This window comes from Equus przewalskii, chromosome 20, assembly GCF_037783145.1.
Source record: "Equus przewalskii isolate Varuska chromosome 20, EquPr2, whole genome shotgun sequence".
Classification (NCBI taxonomy): domain Eukaryota; kingdom Metazoa; phylum Chordata; class Mammalia; order Perissodactyla; family Equidae; genus Equus; species Equus przewalskii.
This window is the reverse complement of record NC_091850.1, coordinates 7,843,419-7,858,611: the sequence shown is the minus strand read 5'-3', so window position 1 is coordinate 7,858,611 and position 15,193 is coordinate 7,843,419. Positions and strand designations below refer to the sequence as shown.

Sequence of the window (15,193 nt, the reverse complement as noted above, 5' to 3'; positions counted from 1 at the left end):
ATTTAATATAAATGATAATCAGATTGGAAAACAGGGCTTTGATAAAAAGGAGAGCATAATCTAGCTATTGGGAAGCAAAGAGCCTGGGGCTTTGAAGCCAGAAAAACCTAGGATTAAATTCTAGTCCTATCACCTACTACTTGCATTATTACTTGGTATGTATTATTAGTTGGGGCACTTTGATAATATGGCAGTGATGAATCCCAGTCCTTCTAAAGTGAATGTATAATCCTTTTTAATTCCATATCCATTCCAGCTTTATGATATGAGGGAAATAGGAAATATTCATCCTTCAAAATTACAAAAATACTTACTTTCCCCTATGACGTTATCTACACTCTCCCATGCAGAATCATCCTTTTCTCTGTCACAGCAAATTTGAGTACAGTTTTTAGTGACACTCATATATTGCTATAATTATTAGTCGCTTCCTCAACTAGATGGTGAATTATTCAAGAGAAAGGGAACGTTTCTTACCCAGCATTGTAATGCAGTGCCAACCACATCATAGGCGCTCAGTAAACAACACACACAGGGTAAAGACCCTGTGCATATAGGGTATGCTTTTGAATTTTTTGTTTGTTTTGCGTTTTTCAAGGTATAGCAAATCAGTTATTACCAAATAACAGAGTACTGTAAAACATAAATTCAGTTTCTTTTGGTGTTCACTTTAACTTTTGGTGATTCGTATGTTTTCTAAAAACCACTTGTTTCTTAGATCTTCCGTTTCCTCATCTATAAAAATGGGATTCACCCCCCCCCCACACAAACACACACACGCACAGATACATTCAATATACACTTACTGGATGTTTGTGCAATTTAATGAGAAAATTCATGTAGTGCTTCTAACCTGGTCTGTGGCGCATACCATGCTATGTTTTTCAGATGTTTGTTGGGGACACAGAGACATATAAAGGCTAATTATCATTAAATCAATATGTCTAAAAATCAGAATTTCAAATGTTCAAATGTTTTTTGGGGACACAGAGACATAGAAAAGCTAATTATTAAATCAATATATCTAAAAATCAAATTAAAATTTAAGTATTTTAAAATATGGAGCCAACTACGAGAAAAAAAAGCTGAAAGAGTTGAAAGTAGTCATGAATGGTGGTAGAGTAGGAGACTATTTTTCATTATGAGTCTTTTGGTTATTTTTTTTAAAAAAACAATGTGCATGCTTTCATTAACAGTTTTTTTTTTAACATGTTTAAGCTGAACTGGTAATACCAATTATAAACAAGTAGTCTTTTCATGTTAATAGTGAACAAACATGAATAGTATTTACTTCTTAAAAATCTTGTCAGTCATTTTCTGTGTTATCTGCACGGTAAAAGAACGTAGATTAAACGGCAAAAGCACTGGACCGGACTCAGTTTATCTTTTTCTTTCTGCAGACTACCTAACAGATAGGAAGGATACATAGCAACAAGATTAGACACAGATATCTGGAAGTGTCCCAGAGAAATGGCAAGGCTGTTAACAGATCAATACAATGAGAACACAGCCAGTGTTCAATAATAGAATCAGAAGGCTACATCCAGACAGGCAGCTTAGTCTCAGTGCCACTTTAAACCCTGAAAGATGCCGTGTCCTTCCATTTTCCTGATTCTCTCTTAAGTGAAATAAAAATTTCATTTCTCCTGGTTTTTATTCTCCTGGACATCCAGAAAACAAATTCACTGGCAATAGTGGAAGAAATAGTAGCTCTGGGAAAAGAACAAGGTTTATTCCTGTTTTTCTGATTCCTCCAGCAGTGAAAGGACTATGGATCTGGTTTTGGAAATGTGCAATACCAGTTCCATCCACTGGTGTGGTATTTCCGGAAGACAGCTCGGAAAGCTGCATCCCAGTTCCTCTCTCTGCCTTGCCCTTACTCTGCTGTCTTCAGTCCAGGGACTGCAGGTTCGCTCTCTTTGTACTAATTTCAGTATTGGGGGGATATGAACCCATAGTCATTTATTATATCTCTGTTTTCTCTGGTAATTACCGATGAATGAAAACGTAGGCCTCTATCTTTCTCTCAATAGAGCGTCTCCGGCTTAAGACTTACAGACACATTCTTAAAGAGAACATATGAATATGATGACATCGCACAAGTCTGTGTGGTATCTTCGGCCGTTAAAGTGGAAAGCTGAAGAAAATTTCCGATATTATGCTTTTCGTTGAGTTTCACAGAACTTTCTGTATTTTTGTCACCTTTGTAAAATGATCAACAGCAAAGATAAGTTTCTATTATTTAAATTTCTTTCCTGGAAAACAGTTTAAATATTTCTTTTGAAAAGAACCATCTATTGATATTATCTTCAGTTTTATGCTAAATGGACATTTGTACATTTTCTACACATTATCCTATTTTGTTTCGTTTTAGATGAGCATTGGACTTCATTCTCCAAAAGCTCTATATTTGAGGCCATTTGTCCCTAGCAAATATCTAGAACAGAGGTCAGCAAACTTTTTATGTGAAGGGCCAGATACTGAATATTTTAGGCTTTGCAGCCCCTATGGTTTCTATTGAAATGACTCAACTCTGCTGTTGTAGTGTGAGAGCAGCCAGCAGGCTCAAAGAGCACAGCGGTATTTACAAAGACAGGCAGCTGGCCAGAGTGGGCTTGCAGGCCGTAGTTTGCTGCCCTCAATCTAGAAGATACAGCTGTTTCTTAGAATTCTTCTAATTATTTAGAAATATTTCAGTTAACCCCACTTTTTTTCCTAGCACCTCAGTCAACAGAAAAAGTTTGTTTAAAACATCTGGGGTATTCCTCGTGTAGCCTTGTATTTGCTAACACAGTATGAGTTTTTCTAGTTGTTTTCAAAATTAGTGTATTGGTATATATCTGTGTTTGTGTATAGACACAAACACACACGTCTAAGTTTTCAGTTACTAACAGCAGATTAGAATTGGTTTTATTTCTTAGATTGTTAATTATTTTGTTAACTCTTAATTAAGAAGGCTGATAATTTTCTAATTCTAAGCCAAAAAGTCTGGGCTATTTTCCCACTGAAAAATAATCCAATTATTTTCATAAGTATTTAAAGGATTTTCAGCTTCTGATATTTGATTTTGGACTCTCAATCATGTATTAAAATTATAAAACTTTCTATATCTGCATGTAGTCACACTAATTTACTTATGCCATGAACAAAACAGTGAGAAAGTTAAGATTGTTAACAACTTTGCAATATGAATGTAATAAAAGTTTCAATATTTTGTCAGGAAAATAAAAGCTTATGCTGTTAAATAAAAAGTTATTTTGGTAAGTTGAAATTCAAGGATGTATATATAATTGCTTAAATGTAAGAGTGCATTAAGTCAAATACAAAAACTGGTTTTTCTTAAATGCATAATTATTTATTGCCATGACAAATTGTTTGGTCCAAAATGAAAGCTGTATTTAGAATGAGATCTCCCCCTTAAATTGGAGTAGTAATTAATGAAATGTCTGTGCAAAATAAAGTGCAAGCAGTGTAAAATTGAAGTCTGTCTTTCTTCCAAAATGAGTGAGATTGACTAAATGATGAAATAAGACACTATAGCCACTGCACTGGGTCTTGTGATTGTTTTCCAAGCATCTTCTCGACTGAACCTTCTGTTTCACTTCGTTTCAAATTTAAAAAGTAACATATAATGGTCACTTGGAGTCTGCTAATATTAACTTGATTTAATTACAAAGTATCTTTTTAGAAGCAATAACCTAGACACATACTGTTCATACTTTAAGTAAAGGTTAGATAATGTCATCTTAAAAAGGATCTGTTTAAACAATATTATAAAAATTAGATAAACAATTTGGTACATTAAATGAAAAGGTCATTTGCATACAAAGGATATTTTAAGTTTTACATAGCATCATAACAGCTACAGCTACTACAGTGAAATATGGTTAATGGAAGTCAGTCATTCCTAAGTAGAATGTATATAAAGATTTACTTTAACGTCTTGTTGCAAACAAGCAAAAGTAATATTTGGGGCATTCCTTAGAATTTTAAGAGTAGCTAGCATAATCCAACTACACAAAACTTTTTGAAATAGCTTGCAATGCAGTGATTCCAAAGTGATGAAAGTACTTAAAGAGCAAAAATGGCTTGAATAGAATGGAAATCCAGGTAAGTGGACAGATATCATCTAAATTCAATTTGCTATGCGTGGTATATTAGCAAAGAAAGAAATTAGAAAGGTAAAATGGAAGAAATACGTCAGTTCCCATTACTTCATGTAAAAAGAATGGCTATCTTAACTACAGATGTTAACAAATCAAGACATTGTTGTAAAGTGTTTTTTCTTATAATATCTTTATCTTATTTTGGTATCAGAGTAAAGGGTAAATAAATTGAGATGGGAAGTGTTTCCTCCTTTTCTGTTTTCTGGAAGAGATGGTGTAGAATTGATATTGTTTCTCCCTTAAGTGTTTGGTAGAATTCATCATTGGAATTGTGTGGGCCCGTGGTTTCATTTTCTGGAGGATAATCTATTTCTTCAATGAGCCTTGGTAATTTGTATCTTACAAGGAATTTGTTTCATCTAAGTTGTTAAATGTATATCCTAGAGCTGGTTATAGTATTTTCTGACTCTCCTTTTCCTGTTTACAGGGGCTGCAGTGACAGCCCCTCTCTCACTTTGGATCCTGTTGATTTGTATTTTCTCTTTTTCCTAGTCAGTCACCTAGAGGCTTACCAAGTTTACTAATCTGGAAGCGTTTTTAATGCATGCAAGATAGTTATGCCAGAATCTTTTTCTTACTCAACACTGGATAAGACTGACTAATTTTTAATTAAGGATCAACATTGCTTCTTCTTTTTTCATCATGGTCATCAGTTTCATGTGATTAGTTTGTACTTCATTCGTATAACACCTGAACACTAGGAGCTGAATTTAACTTCATGAAACATTAAGTTGGTTTTGACGGAATATAGGAAATTTAATTCAAAGGGTCTACGATTTAAATCCTGCTCATCTCTGGCCAGAACTATAGGTTCATACAGGTCTTCGTTGTGGCCTGAGCCCAGGCAGTTAGGAATTTGCTGATCAAAATGAGGAGAAATCTCTAATCTAGTGTTGCTCTAAATTAGAGTCCTTGGACCTACATCAGAACCACCTGGTGTGCTGTTTAAAATGGAGATTCCTGGGACTGATTACAGGACCGACTAAATAAAAATTAAGTGTGGCCCTGAATCTGCATTTTTAACGAATTCTACAGGTGATTCTTACAGTGAAAGTATAGAACCACTGTTCTAATCTCACAAGGGGAAAGAAAGGAAAAGGTGGTTTTTAAACTTGAAGATACTACATAATTAGTCTTTTGAGGAGAACAGTTATATTAAGACCCTGATCATCATCAGTATTACTGATGTAATTTTATATTACTTTCTTTTTAGTTTTCTCTCACACTTGTGAAATCATTACGTCTGCCCAACTTTACCAATTTCATAATTAACAAACAAAAGAAATTCCAGTTGGAATTAGAACAGTCTCATCCATCACTATAGTTAGAGCCATGCCATTAATAACTAATGCCACTTCTCTCCACTAATATGTATTCTTCTAATTTCAATAAAGTATTTTAAGTCCCTGTTATGTTTAAGTTGCATCATATTACAGTTAAGCATAAAGGCTTTGACATGTCAAGCCAAATTATAGCAGAGGATTACATGAATAAGCAATGTTAGTGACAGATGCTTTTTGTAATCCATCAAATAATTACTAAGTTTAAAAAAAAAACAGTTTATAGGCACATAATTAAATGCCACTTAGAAAATCCTTAAGTTAAGGGCCAAGCCACTGGCTTATTTAAATATAGGTATATTTGAGAGTTTCCACGGTAACATCACCACTGGGGAAATTGTGCTAGTTAAATTCAATAGTTATACAACTGACCTAACCAGTACTGTTAAGGATTTCTAAATGTATTTTATTATGTACTGAGCGTAATTGGCCATGCTAATATTATCAATACCAAACTGCAGGCAAGATTAGTTAAGAACTATGCAGGAAACCTGAGCATCCTACCTTCACTTTCTATACATTCATAGCATCTATTTTTTCTTTTCAAAACAACAGCCCTTGCTCCAAATGCTGCTTTCCACCAGCTCTTAAGATTCCCAGTCACCCACCAGAACAAGCAGCATTAAATTTAGTACTGGCCTCTATGACATATGTTCTTGACTGATAGCGCTGTCAGAGCTGAGCCTAGATAGCAGATTTCTTCTCTCCAGACACTGCTCAGTGGCAAGTCTATATCTCCTAAACTAGCATGAGAAACCTGCCCTCTTGGTCATCTCCCCTTCAAAAAAGTTCGCTTAAGGGAATTTGGAGCCAGAGAACTCATCAATAAACAGCCTTACTGTTCAATAAACATACTCTGCTATTAAGTCTAATATACAAATATGATGATGATTTGAAAATGGAAGCCCCTGTGCAGTGCTATATTGGCACTTAACAAGACTACTGAACATTCGTTTACAAAGGAGTCATGTTATGTTCAAGTCTGTTTGTGATAAACCTATTGTCTAGACAGATTTATTCTTTAGGTTTTTTGTTTTTGTTTTTTTTTTATTCTTGGCCACTATCTACAGCAAGCACTTCAGAGCCATCACCATTTACATTCTGGGCCAGGGTCCCTGGTCAAGTCAGGAATGTTCTTCAGTGCTGCTGCTGAACGATCTGCTCCGGATGTGATTTCTAAGTTGCTCTATAAGCTCAGGATTCTGTTGCTGTATCTGCTGAGCAAACTGCTGACCCCTATAGTAAAGAGACAAAGTGAATATGAAGGAGGGAATTTCCAGTCACACAGTGCCCATGCAAAAAGAACTGCAAAGGATGTGGGTACTACCCAAAGGGAATTTGTTCTATTAAAAACAAGGTTTTATGGGGCTGGCCCCATGGCCAAGTGGTTAAAAGTTCCACGCGCTCCACTTCAGTGGCCTGGGTTCGTGGGTTGGGACCCTGGGCACAGACCTACACCACTTGTCAAGCCATGCTGTGGCAGCAACCCACATAGAAAGTAGAGGACTACTGGCACAGATGTAGCTCAGGGCTAATCTTCCTTCAGCAGAAAAAGAGAAAGATTGGCAACAGATGTTAGCTCAGGGCTAATCTTCCTCAGCAGGGGAAAAAAAAAAAACACAAGGTTTTAGAATCATAACTTTAGTACAGACAGGCATTGCTTAACGACAGGGACGCATTCTGAAAAATGCATCATTAGGTGATTTTGTCCTTGTGTGAACATCATAGAGCGTACTTACACAAACCTGGATGGTATAGCCTACTACACACCTAGGCTATATGGTACTCTTCTCATGGGACCACCATCATATATGCAGTCCATTGTTGACTGAAAGGTCTTTAGGTGGCACATGACTGTTAACTGCAAGTTTACCAGTGTCTCCATATAGCATTGTTACAGTGCAGTATTCTTTATAAGAAACAAAACACTCAAGCTAAAAAATGAGTTCCTGAATTGGGTGAAATCTACCCCCTCTAGTGCTTAACCACAATAAGCAAAGGGCTAAAAAGTATGTGCTTTTATTGTATGTGCTCAAATATAATGTGAAGTATTTGCTCATATAGTCAAGTCTTAATAGTTTCTCATATGACAAGTGTCAAACCCATTTTGGGGTGCTTATAGAGATCACCTAGCAGAATTGATTTTTAAAAAGACAAAGAGGGGCCGGCCCTGTGGCCGAGTGGTTAAGTTCATGCGCTCCGCTTCAGCGGCCCAGGGTTTTGCCACTTTGGATCCTGGGTGTGGACATGGCACCGCTCATCAGGCCACGCTAAGGCGGTGTCCCACACAGCACAACCAGAGGCACTCACAACTAGAATATACAACTATGTACTGGGGGGCTTTGGGGAGAAGAATAGAAAAAAAAAAGATTGGCAACAGTTGTTAGCTCAGGTGCCAATCTTTAAAAAAAAAGACTAATATAAATTCCTGTTTGTGACTGTCAATTGCAGGTGTTAGACATCACTATAATCACGTCATTTAAAGATGTAAAAACACAATATTGGAAATAGGGTTACATAGTCATGATCGCAAATAGCACTTGTGACTTCGTATAAAATTTCCAGTGACAGCATCATACACAGATTCAAAAAGCAGAGCATCGGGGCCGGCCCAGTGGCCTAGCAGTTAACTTCGCACACTCAGCTTTGGTGGCTGGGATTCACAGGTTCGGATCCCAGGAGTGGACTTAGGCACTGCTTGTCAAGCCATGCCATGGCAGGCGTCCCACGTATAACAGAGGAAGATGGGCACGGATGTTAGCTCAGGGCCAATATTCCTCAGCAAAAAGAGGAGGATTGGCAGTGGATGTTAGCTGACAGCTAATCTTCTTCAAACAAACAAAAAAGCAGAGCATCTTAAGATACTTGGATGAGGGCCAGGCCAGTGGCACAGCGGTTAAGTTCGCACGTTCTGCTTCAGTGGCCCAGGGTTTGCCGGTTCGGCTCCCGGGTGCGGACACGGCACCGCTTGGCAAGCCATGCTGTGGCAGGTGTCTCACATATAAAATGGAGAAAGATGGGCACAGATGTTAGCTCAGGGCCAGTCTTCCTCAGCAAAAAGAGGAGGATTGGCAGCAGATGTTAGCTCAGGGCTGATCTTCCTCAAAAAAAAAAAAAAAAAGATACTTGGATGGAAGTGAGGGTACTGTGCTCAAGTAATGAGAAGATGCAGAGTCCTTTTAGTGATGACATGCACTGAAAAAGCGTGAATAAAACAGTTCCCTAAACTATCTGAACATCAATATGTGTGATATACGACTTTTAAATATATATGTGTACCTAAATTAATACATGCCTTAAGTAGATATTAGACTTTCATCTACATCCTTGAGTAATTATTGAAATCTTCCAAAAAACTTTTTCTTGGATCCAGATCTTCTGGATTCCTGCTCTTCAGTCTGAAAATTCCAATTTATGAACTTCTTTTAGATTTAATAACTATCAAGGCCACTGATACTAACAGTAAAAGATAAAAACTTAAAAAGAAAGCCCTGGTCCTCTCACCTTAGTGACAAAATAAAACATAAACATTTTTACTATTTCTATTTTAAGTAACACTTACGCTTGGATGAGGCTAGACAGGTCAGTTAGGCCCCCAACTCCAGCCGCAGGTCCCCCAATGGCATTCGTCATCATTCCTGACATTCTAGAGTAGGCAAGAGATATAGCACTGGGATTGGCATGTATCCTTAACAAATAGGATACTGGCCAATGAAAAGTCAGTTAAATATACCCACACTATATACAGTCTTAGGCCAAATGTGCATGGCGTTAAGTTCCCACTGACTGGTATTCAGGCCAGTTTTATTATTTTGGAGCTGATGTGCTCATATTAGGAGACTGGCCAGTGGAAGGGGGAAATGTAATACGCTCTTTCGATATACTTACAGCTGTTGAACTTGAGGATTCTGCATTAAACTTGCTGCCTGGAATTGAAAAATGGCATCTCCCATTAAAGGCAGTTAATACTTAGGGATCTTTAACAATGATTTTTTTTAAAGCAGAGGAATGAAAGCTAAACCATGTAGGTACTAACATTTTGTCGAGTGTTAGTGTGCTATACAAAGTGAATGGGAATGTAAAAAAGAGGAGGTACTAGAAAAAAATGGTATTAGAAATACATTGCAAGGATAAAGAAATTCACAAACACTATAAGGCTACTGACAGCAGTTTACTTACTGCCACTGATCAGATCAATAAATCCAAAAGTTTTCAGAAAATAGAAACTTTAAAAATATAATCAAAGAATCTCCTACACTTGAGAGGGTCCATTTCAGAAGAGTACTCTAAGAGATATGACCTCGCTCACGGGACTGAGTACTGTCAATCCTTCCCATACCTACAGTGGGAGGGGAATTCTATTTATACACACATACACTTTTAAAATTTCCTGTTTTGAAAGCATAAATTTTTGCCCCAAATTGGCACTGTCAACAATATTCATGTAAAATTTTAATTTAGTCTAAACCTTTGTAGACAGTAGTTAATTTTTGATTCACTGACCCTAAATGAGGCGTGGGAAAAAGCCACCACTTGCTTTTATCACCATAAAGATAATTGTTTAACTGACTTACAAATAATTTAATAACTCTCCTTGAGTCTCAGTTAGGATTGGTGCCTCTGAACCAACATGTGAGTACTATGGGCATTACACAGAAAAAGCAGGATTTAGGAGGTGTAACCATAAAACATTTTGCTTCACAATCCCTTTAATCTATTCTGCAAAAGCAGTTCTCCTTCCCTTAGAATCCAGGACCTAGAAGAAATACAGAGCAGATCGTATGGCTTTTCTGGGCACTTGTAAGTAAGCAGGCCTCCAGTCACTTTTAGTTAGAAAATGACCTCTAGTTCAGTAATTAATGTCTTCCTCACTGTGATAACCAAATACACGAAACTTCATTCACATGTAAAACTTCCCCCCCACCCTCCCCAGCATGGGTGAACTCTAGATGGGCCAGCTGCACTAGAATAGAGGGCCATAGTTGGCTGCTCTTTTCCCCACAATGCTTCCACTCCTCCTCCCCCAGCTTGTTGACCAAGGGTTCTGGCCCACCAGGGTCAGGGTTAAGTGGAGGGAAGAGAGTAAGGCATGCAAGAAAGTTATTTGATGACTGGAACTATCTTAGCGGTTTTGCATTCGTGGTCTTTGGGTTTGCAAGTTGTTTAAAACTACTCTGGTTCTTTCATGGGGCACTTCCTGAGGTTCTTCAGATACTTCTCCCACCCCCAACCCCTTGAGCATTTCTCATCCATTCTCTGAGAAGGGTGATTTACTCTCTGCATGGATGCTAGGACTTTGCCTTTAGTCCCAGGTTCTTAGCACTCCTCCTCTAGAGACACTCTGTTGAGGTCCTGTCATCTTCCAAGAGGCCCTCTTGGGCAGATTCAGACTGGAAGTATCTTACAAGCATGTGTGCTCAACTTGGTCCACAGAAAACACACCTCCACTCCACTGTCATCAGTACAGTTAATTCCTCAACCACACAGTTAATTCTGCCAGTGGCTTCTTTAGCTGGCAAGTCAGACACCAGTCTGTCTTCCAACTGAGGGTCATATAGAAAGCTCTCGAGTAGGCCAGTAAAGCCCTTTCTCAGTGGGCTTGAGAGGAGGGCAGGCCCCCTTACTTCCCTCACACATGGAACAAGGCTCTGTAACTCCAATAGTTCTCTCCAAAAATCCTCTTTCAATCTTTATCAACCTGACCCTTTTTAAGAGTCACACAATATGGGTTTTTTTTCTTTTTTTTAATTGCAGTAAAACTAGATTATAACATTATATAACTTTCAGATATACAACGTAATATATTCCAAGTTCTGTGTAGATTACATCATGATCACCACCCAAAGTCTAATTACAAGCCATCACCACACACGTGTACCTAATCACCTCTTTCACCCTCCCCATTCCCCGCTTCCCCTCTGGTAACATCCAATCAAATCTCCATTGCTATGTGTGTGTTTGTCGTTCTTTTTACCTTCTACTTATGAGTGAGATCATATGGTGTTTGACTTTCTCCCTCTGATTTATTTCACTCATCATAATCCCCTCAAGGTCCATCCATGTTGTCACAAATGGCCAGATTTCATCATTTCTCATGGCTGAGTAGTATTCCATTGTGTATATATACCACATCTTCTTTATCCATTGGTCCCTTGATGGGCACCTAGGTTGCTTCCAAGTCTTGGCTATTGTGTATAATGCTGCGATGAACATAGGGGTGCATGTATCTTGATGCATTTGCGTTTTCAAGTTCTTTGGATAAATACCCAGCAGTGGAATAGCTGGATCATACAGTAGATCTATTCTTAATTTTCTGAGGATTCTCCATACTGTTTTCTATAGTGCCTGCACCAGTTTGTACTCCCATCAGCAGTGTACAAGGGTTCCTTTCTCTCCACATCCTCTCCAACACGTTGTTTACTGTCTTGTTAATTATACCCATTCTGACCAGAGTGAGATGATATCTCATTGTACTTTTAATTTGCATTTCCCTGCTAGTTAATGATGTTGAACATCTTTTCATGTGCCTGTTGGCCATCCATATATGTTCACTGGAGAAATGACTGTTCAGATCTTTTGTCCATGTTTTAATTGGGTTGTTGGTCTTTTTGTTATTGAAATGTATAAGTTCTTTGTATATTTTAGATATTAACCCCTTATCTGATATATGGGTTTGCAAATATCTTCTCCCAATTGTTAGCTTGTCTTTTCGTTTTGTTGATGGTTTCCTTTGCTGTACAGAAGTTTTTTAGTTTGAGTTAGTCCCATTTGTTCATTTTTTCTTTTGTTTCCCTTGCCCGGTCAGACATGGTACTTGAAAATATGCTGCTAAGGCCAATGTCAAAGAGCATGCTGCCTATGTTGTCTGCTAGAAGTTTCATGGTTTCAGGTCCTACATTCAACTCTTTAATCCATGTTGAGTTGATTTTTGTGCATGATATAAGATAATGGTCTACTTTCATTCTTTTACATGTGGCTGTCCAGTTTTACCAACACCATTTATTAAAGAGACTCTCCTTTCTCCATTATATGCTCTTGGCTGCCTTGTCGGAAATTGGCTGTCCACATATATGTGGGTTTATTTCTGTGCTCTCAATTCTGTTCCATTGATCTCTGTGTCTGTTTTTGTGCCAGTACCATGCTGTTCTGGTTACTGTAGCTTTGTAGTATATTTTGAAATTAGGGAGTGTAATACCTTCAGCTTTGTTCTTTTTTCTCAGGATTCCTTTGGCTATTCGGGGCCTTTTGTTGTTCGATATAAGTTTTAGAATTCTTTGTGCTATTTCTTTGAAAAATGTTGTTGGAACTTTGATAGGGATTGCATTGAATCTGTAGATTGCTTTAGGAAGTTGGACATTTTAACTATGTTAATTTTTCCAATCCAAGAGCACGGAATCTCTTTCCATTTATTTATGTCTTCTTCAATTTCTTTCAACAATGTTTTATATTTTTCAGTGTACAGATCTTTCACCTCTTTGGTTAAGGTTATTCCTAAGTATTTTATTCTTTTTGTTGCAATTGTAAATGGGATTGTATTCTCAATTTCTCTTTCTGCTACTTTATTGTTAGTCTATAGAAACATAATGGATTTTTGTATGTTGATTTTTTATCCTCCAACTTGACTATATTCATTTACTATTTCTAAAAGTTTTTTAATGGATTCTTTAGGGTTTTCTATATATAAAATCATGTTGTCTGCAAAGAGTTGACAGTTTCACTTCCTCTTTTCCTATTTGGATCCCTTTTATTTCTTTTTCATGCCTGATTGCTCTGGGTAGGACTTCCAATACTATGTTAAAAAGAGTGGTGAAAGTCAGCCTCCTTGTCTGGTTCCTTTTCTTAGGAGGATAGCTTTCAGCTTTTCTCTGTTGAGAATGATATTAGCTGTGAGTTTGACATATATGGCCTTTATTATGTTGAGGTATTTTCCTTCTATACCCATTTTATTTAGAGTTTTTATCATAACTGGATGCTGTATCTTGTCAGATGCTTCCTCTGCATGTGTTGAGTTGATCGTGTGATTTTTATTCTTCATTTTGTTAATGTGGTGTATCACGTTCATTGATTTGTGGATGTTGAACCATCCCTGCATCCCTGGAATAAATCCCACTTGATCATGATGTATGATCTTTGTAACATATTGTTGTATTCGATTTGCTAGTATTTTGTTCAGGATTTTTGCATCAATGTTCATCAGTGATAGTGGCCTGTAATTTTCTTTTTTTGTGTTGTCCTTGTCTGGTTTTGGCATCAGGATAATGTTGGCTTTGTAGAATGAGTTAGGAAGCCTCCGCTCCTCTTCAATTATTTGGAAAAGTTTGAGAAGGATAGGTATTAAGTCTTCTTTGATGTTTGATAGAATTCACCAGGGGAGCCATCTGGTCCTGGACTTTTATTTTTTGGGAGGTCTTTGATTACTGTTTCGATCTCCTTACTGGTGATTAGTCTATTGAAATTTCTTACTTCTTCTTGACCCAGTTTTGGAAGGTTGTATGATTCTAAGAATTTATCCATTTCTTCTAGGTTATCCAATTTGTTGATGTATAGCTTTTCATAGTGTTCTCCTATAATCTTTTGTATTTCTGAGGTGTCCATTATAATTTCTCCTCTTTCAATTCTGATTTTATTTATTTGAGCCTTCTCTCTTTTTTCTTGGTGAGTCTAGCTAAAGGTCTGTCTTTTTTGTTTATCTTTTCAAAAAACCAGCTCTTGGTTTCATTAATTCTTTCTATTGTTTTTTTAGTCTCTATTTCATTTCTGCTCTGATTTTTATTATTTCTTTCCTTCTGCTGATTTGGGGCTTTGTTTGTTGTTCTTTTTCCAGTTCCTTTAGGTGCACTGTTAGATTGTGTATTTGGGGTTTTTCTTGTTTGTTGAGGTAGGCCTGAATTGCTATAAACTTCCCTCTTAGAATCACTTTCACTATATCCCATTGATTTTGGCATGTTGTCTTTTCATTTTCATTGTCTCCAGGAATTTTTTGATTCCTCCTTTATTTCTTCATTGACCCATTCGTTCTTGAGTAGCATTTTGCTTAATCTCCACATTTTTGTGGCTTTTCTGATTTTCTTCTTATAGTTGACTTCTAGTTTCATACCTTTGTGGTCAGAAAAGACGTTTGGTATTATTTCAATCTTCTTAAATGTAGTGAGACTTGTTTTGTGGTGTAACATGTGATCACTCCTGGAGAATGTTCCATGTGCATTGGAATAGAATGTGTATTCTGCAGTTTTTGGATGGAATGTTCTATATCTATCTACTAAGTCCATCTGGTCTAATGTGTCATTTAAGGCCAATGTTTCCTTATTGATCTTCTGTTTGGATGATCTATCCATTGGTGTAAGTGGAGTGTTAAAGTCCCCTACTATTACTGTCTATTTCTCCTTTTATGTCTGTTAATAATTGCTGTATATATTTAGGTGTTCCTATGTTGGGTGCATAGATATTTACAAGTGTTATATCCTCTTGATGGGGTGTTCCCTTTATCATTATGTAGTGCCCTTCTTTGTCTCTTGTTACAGTTTTTGTTCTAAAGTCTGTTTTGTCTGATATAAGTATGACTACCCCTGCTTTCTTTTCTTTGCCATTTGCATGGAGTATCTTTTTCCATCCTTTCACTTTCAGTTTGTGAGTGTCTTTAGGTCTGAAGTGTGTCTCTTGTATGCAGCATATATAAGGGTCCTGTTT

At 37.2% G+C, this 15,193-nt stretch overlaps 2 protein-coding genes across 19 annotated transcripts in view; one reads left to right on the top strand and one right to left on the bottom strand.

Moving 5' to 3' along the window:
• Nucleotides 1-3,477, top strand: part of TRAPPC13 (trafficking protein particle complex subunit 13) — a 33,900-nt gene extending 30,423 nt beyond the window's left edge. For 7 of the 13 annotated variants that reach the window (XM_008523609.2, XM_070587441.1, XM_070587438.1 and 4 more), the window contains 2 exons: nt 1,758-1,908; nt 2,034-3,477. In XM_008523609.2, coding sequence (XP_008521831.1) covers nt 1,758-1,908; nt 2,034-2,141 — 259 coding nt within the window. In that variant the 3' untranslated portion in view covers nt 2,142-3,477. The remainder of the gene's footprint in view (nt 1-1,757; nt 1,909-2,033) is intronic. The other 6 variants (XM_008523610.2, XM_070587435.1, XM_070587442.1 and 3 more) reach the window with 1 other exon arrangement.
• Nucleotides 3,334-15,193, bottom strand: part of SGTB (small glutamine rich tetratricopeptide repeat co-chaperone beta) — a 51,453-nt gene continuing 39,593 nt past the window's right edge. For all 6 annotated transcript variants that reach the window (XM_070587444.1, XM_070587446.1, XM_070587445.1 and 3 more), the window contains 3 exons: nt 9,395-9,432; nt 9,069-9,152; nt 3,334-6,742 (listed from right to left, as the gene is read on the bottom strand). In XM_070587444.1, the coding sequence (XP_070443545.1) occupies nt 6,631-6,742; nt 9,069-9,152; nt 9,395-9,432 (234 nt within the window). In that variant the 3' untranslated portion in view covers nt 3,334-6,630. The remainder of the gene's footprint in view (nt 6,743-9,068; nt 9,153-9,394; nt 9,433-15,193) is intronic.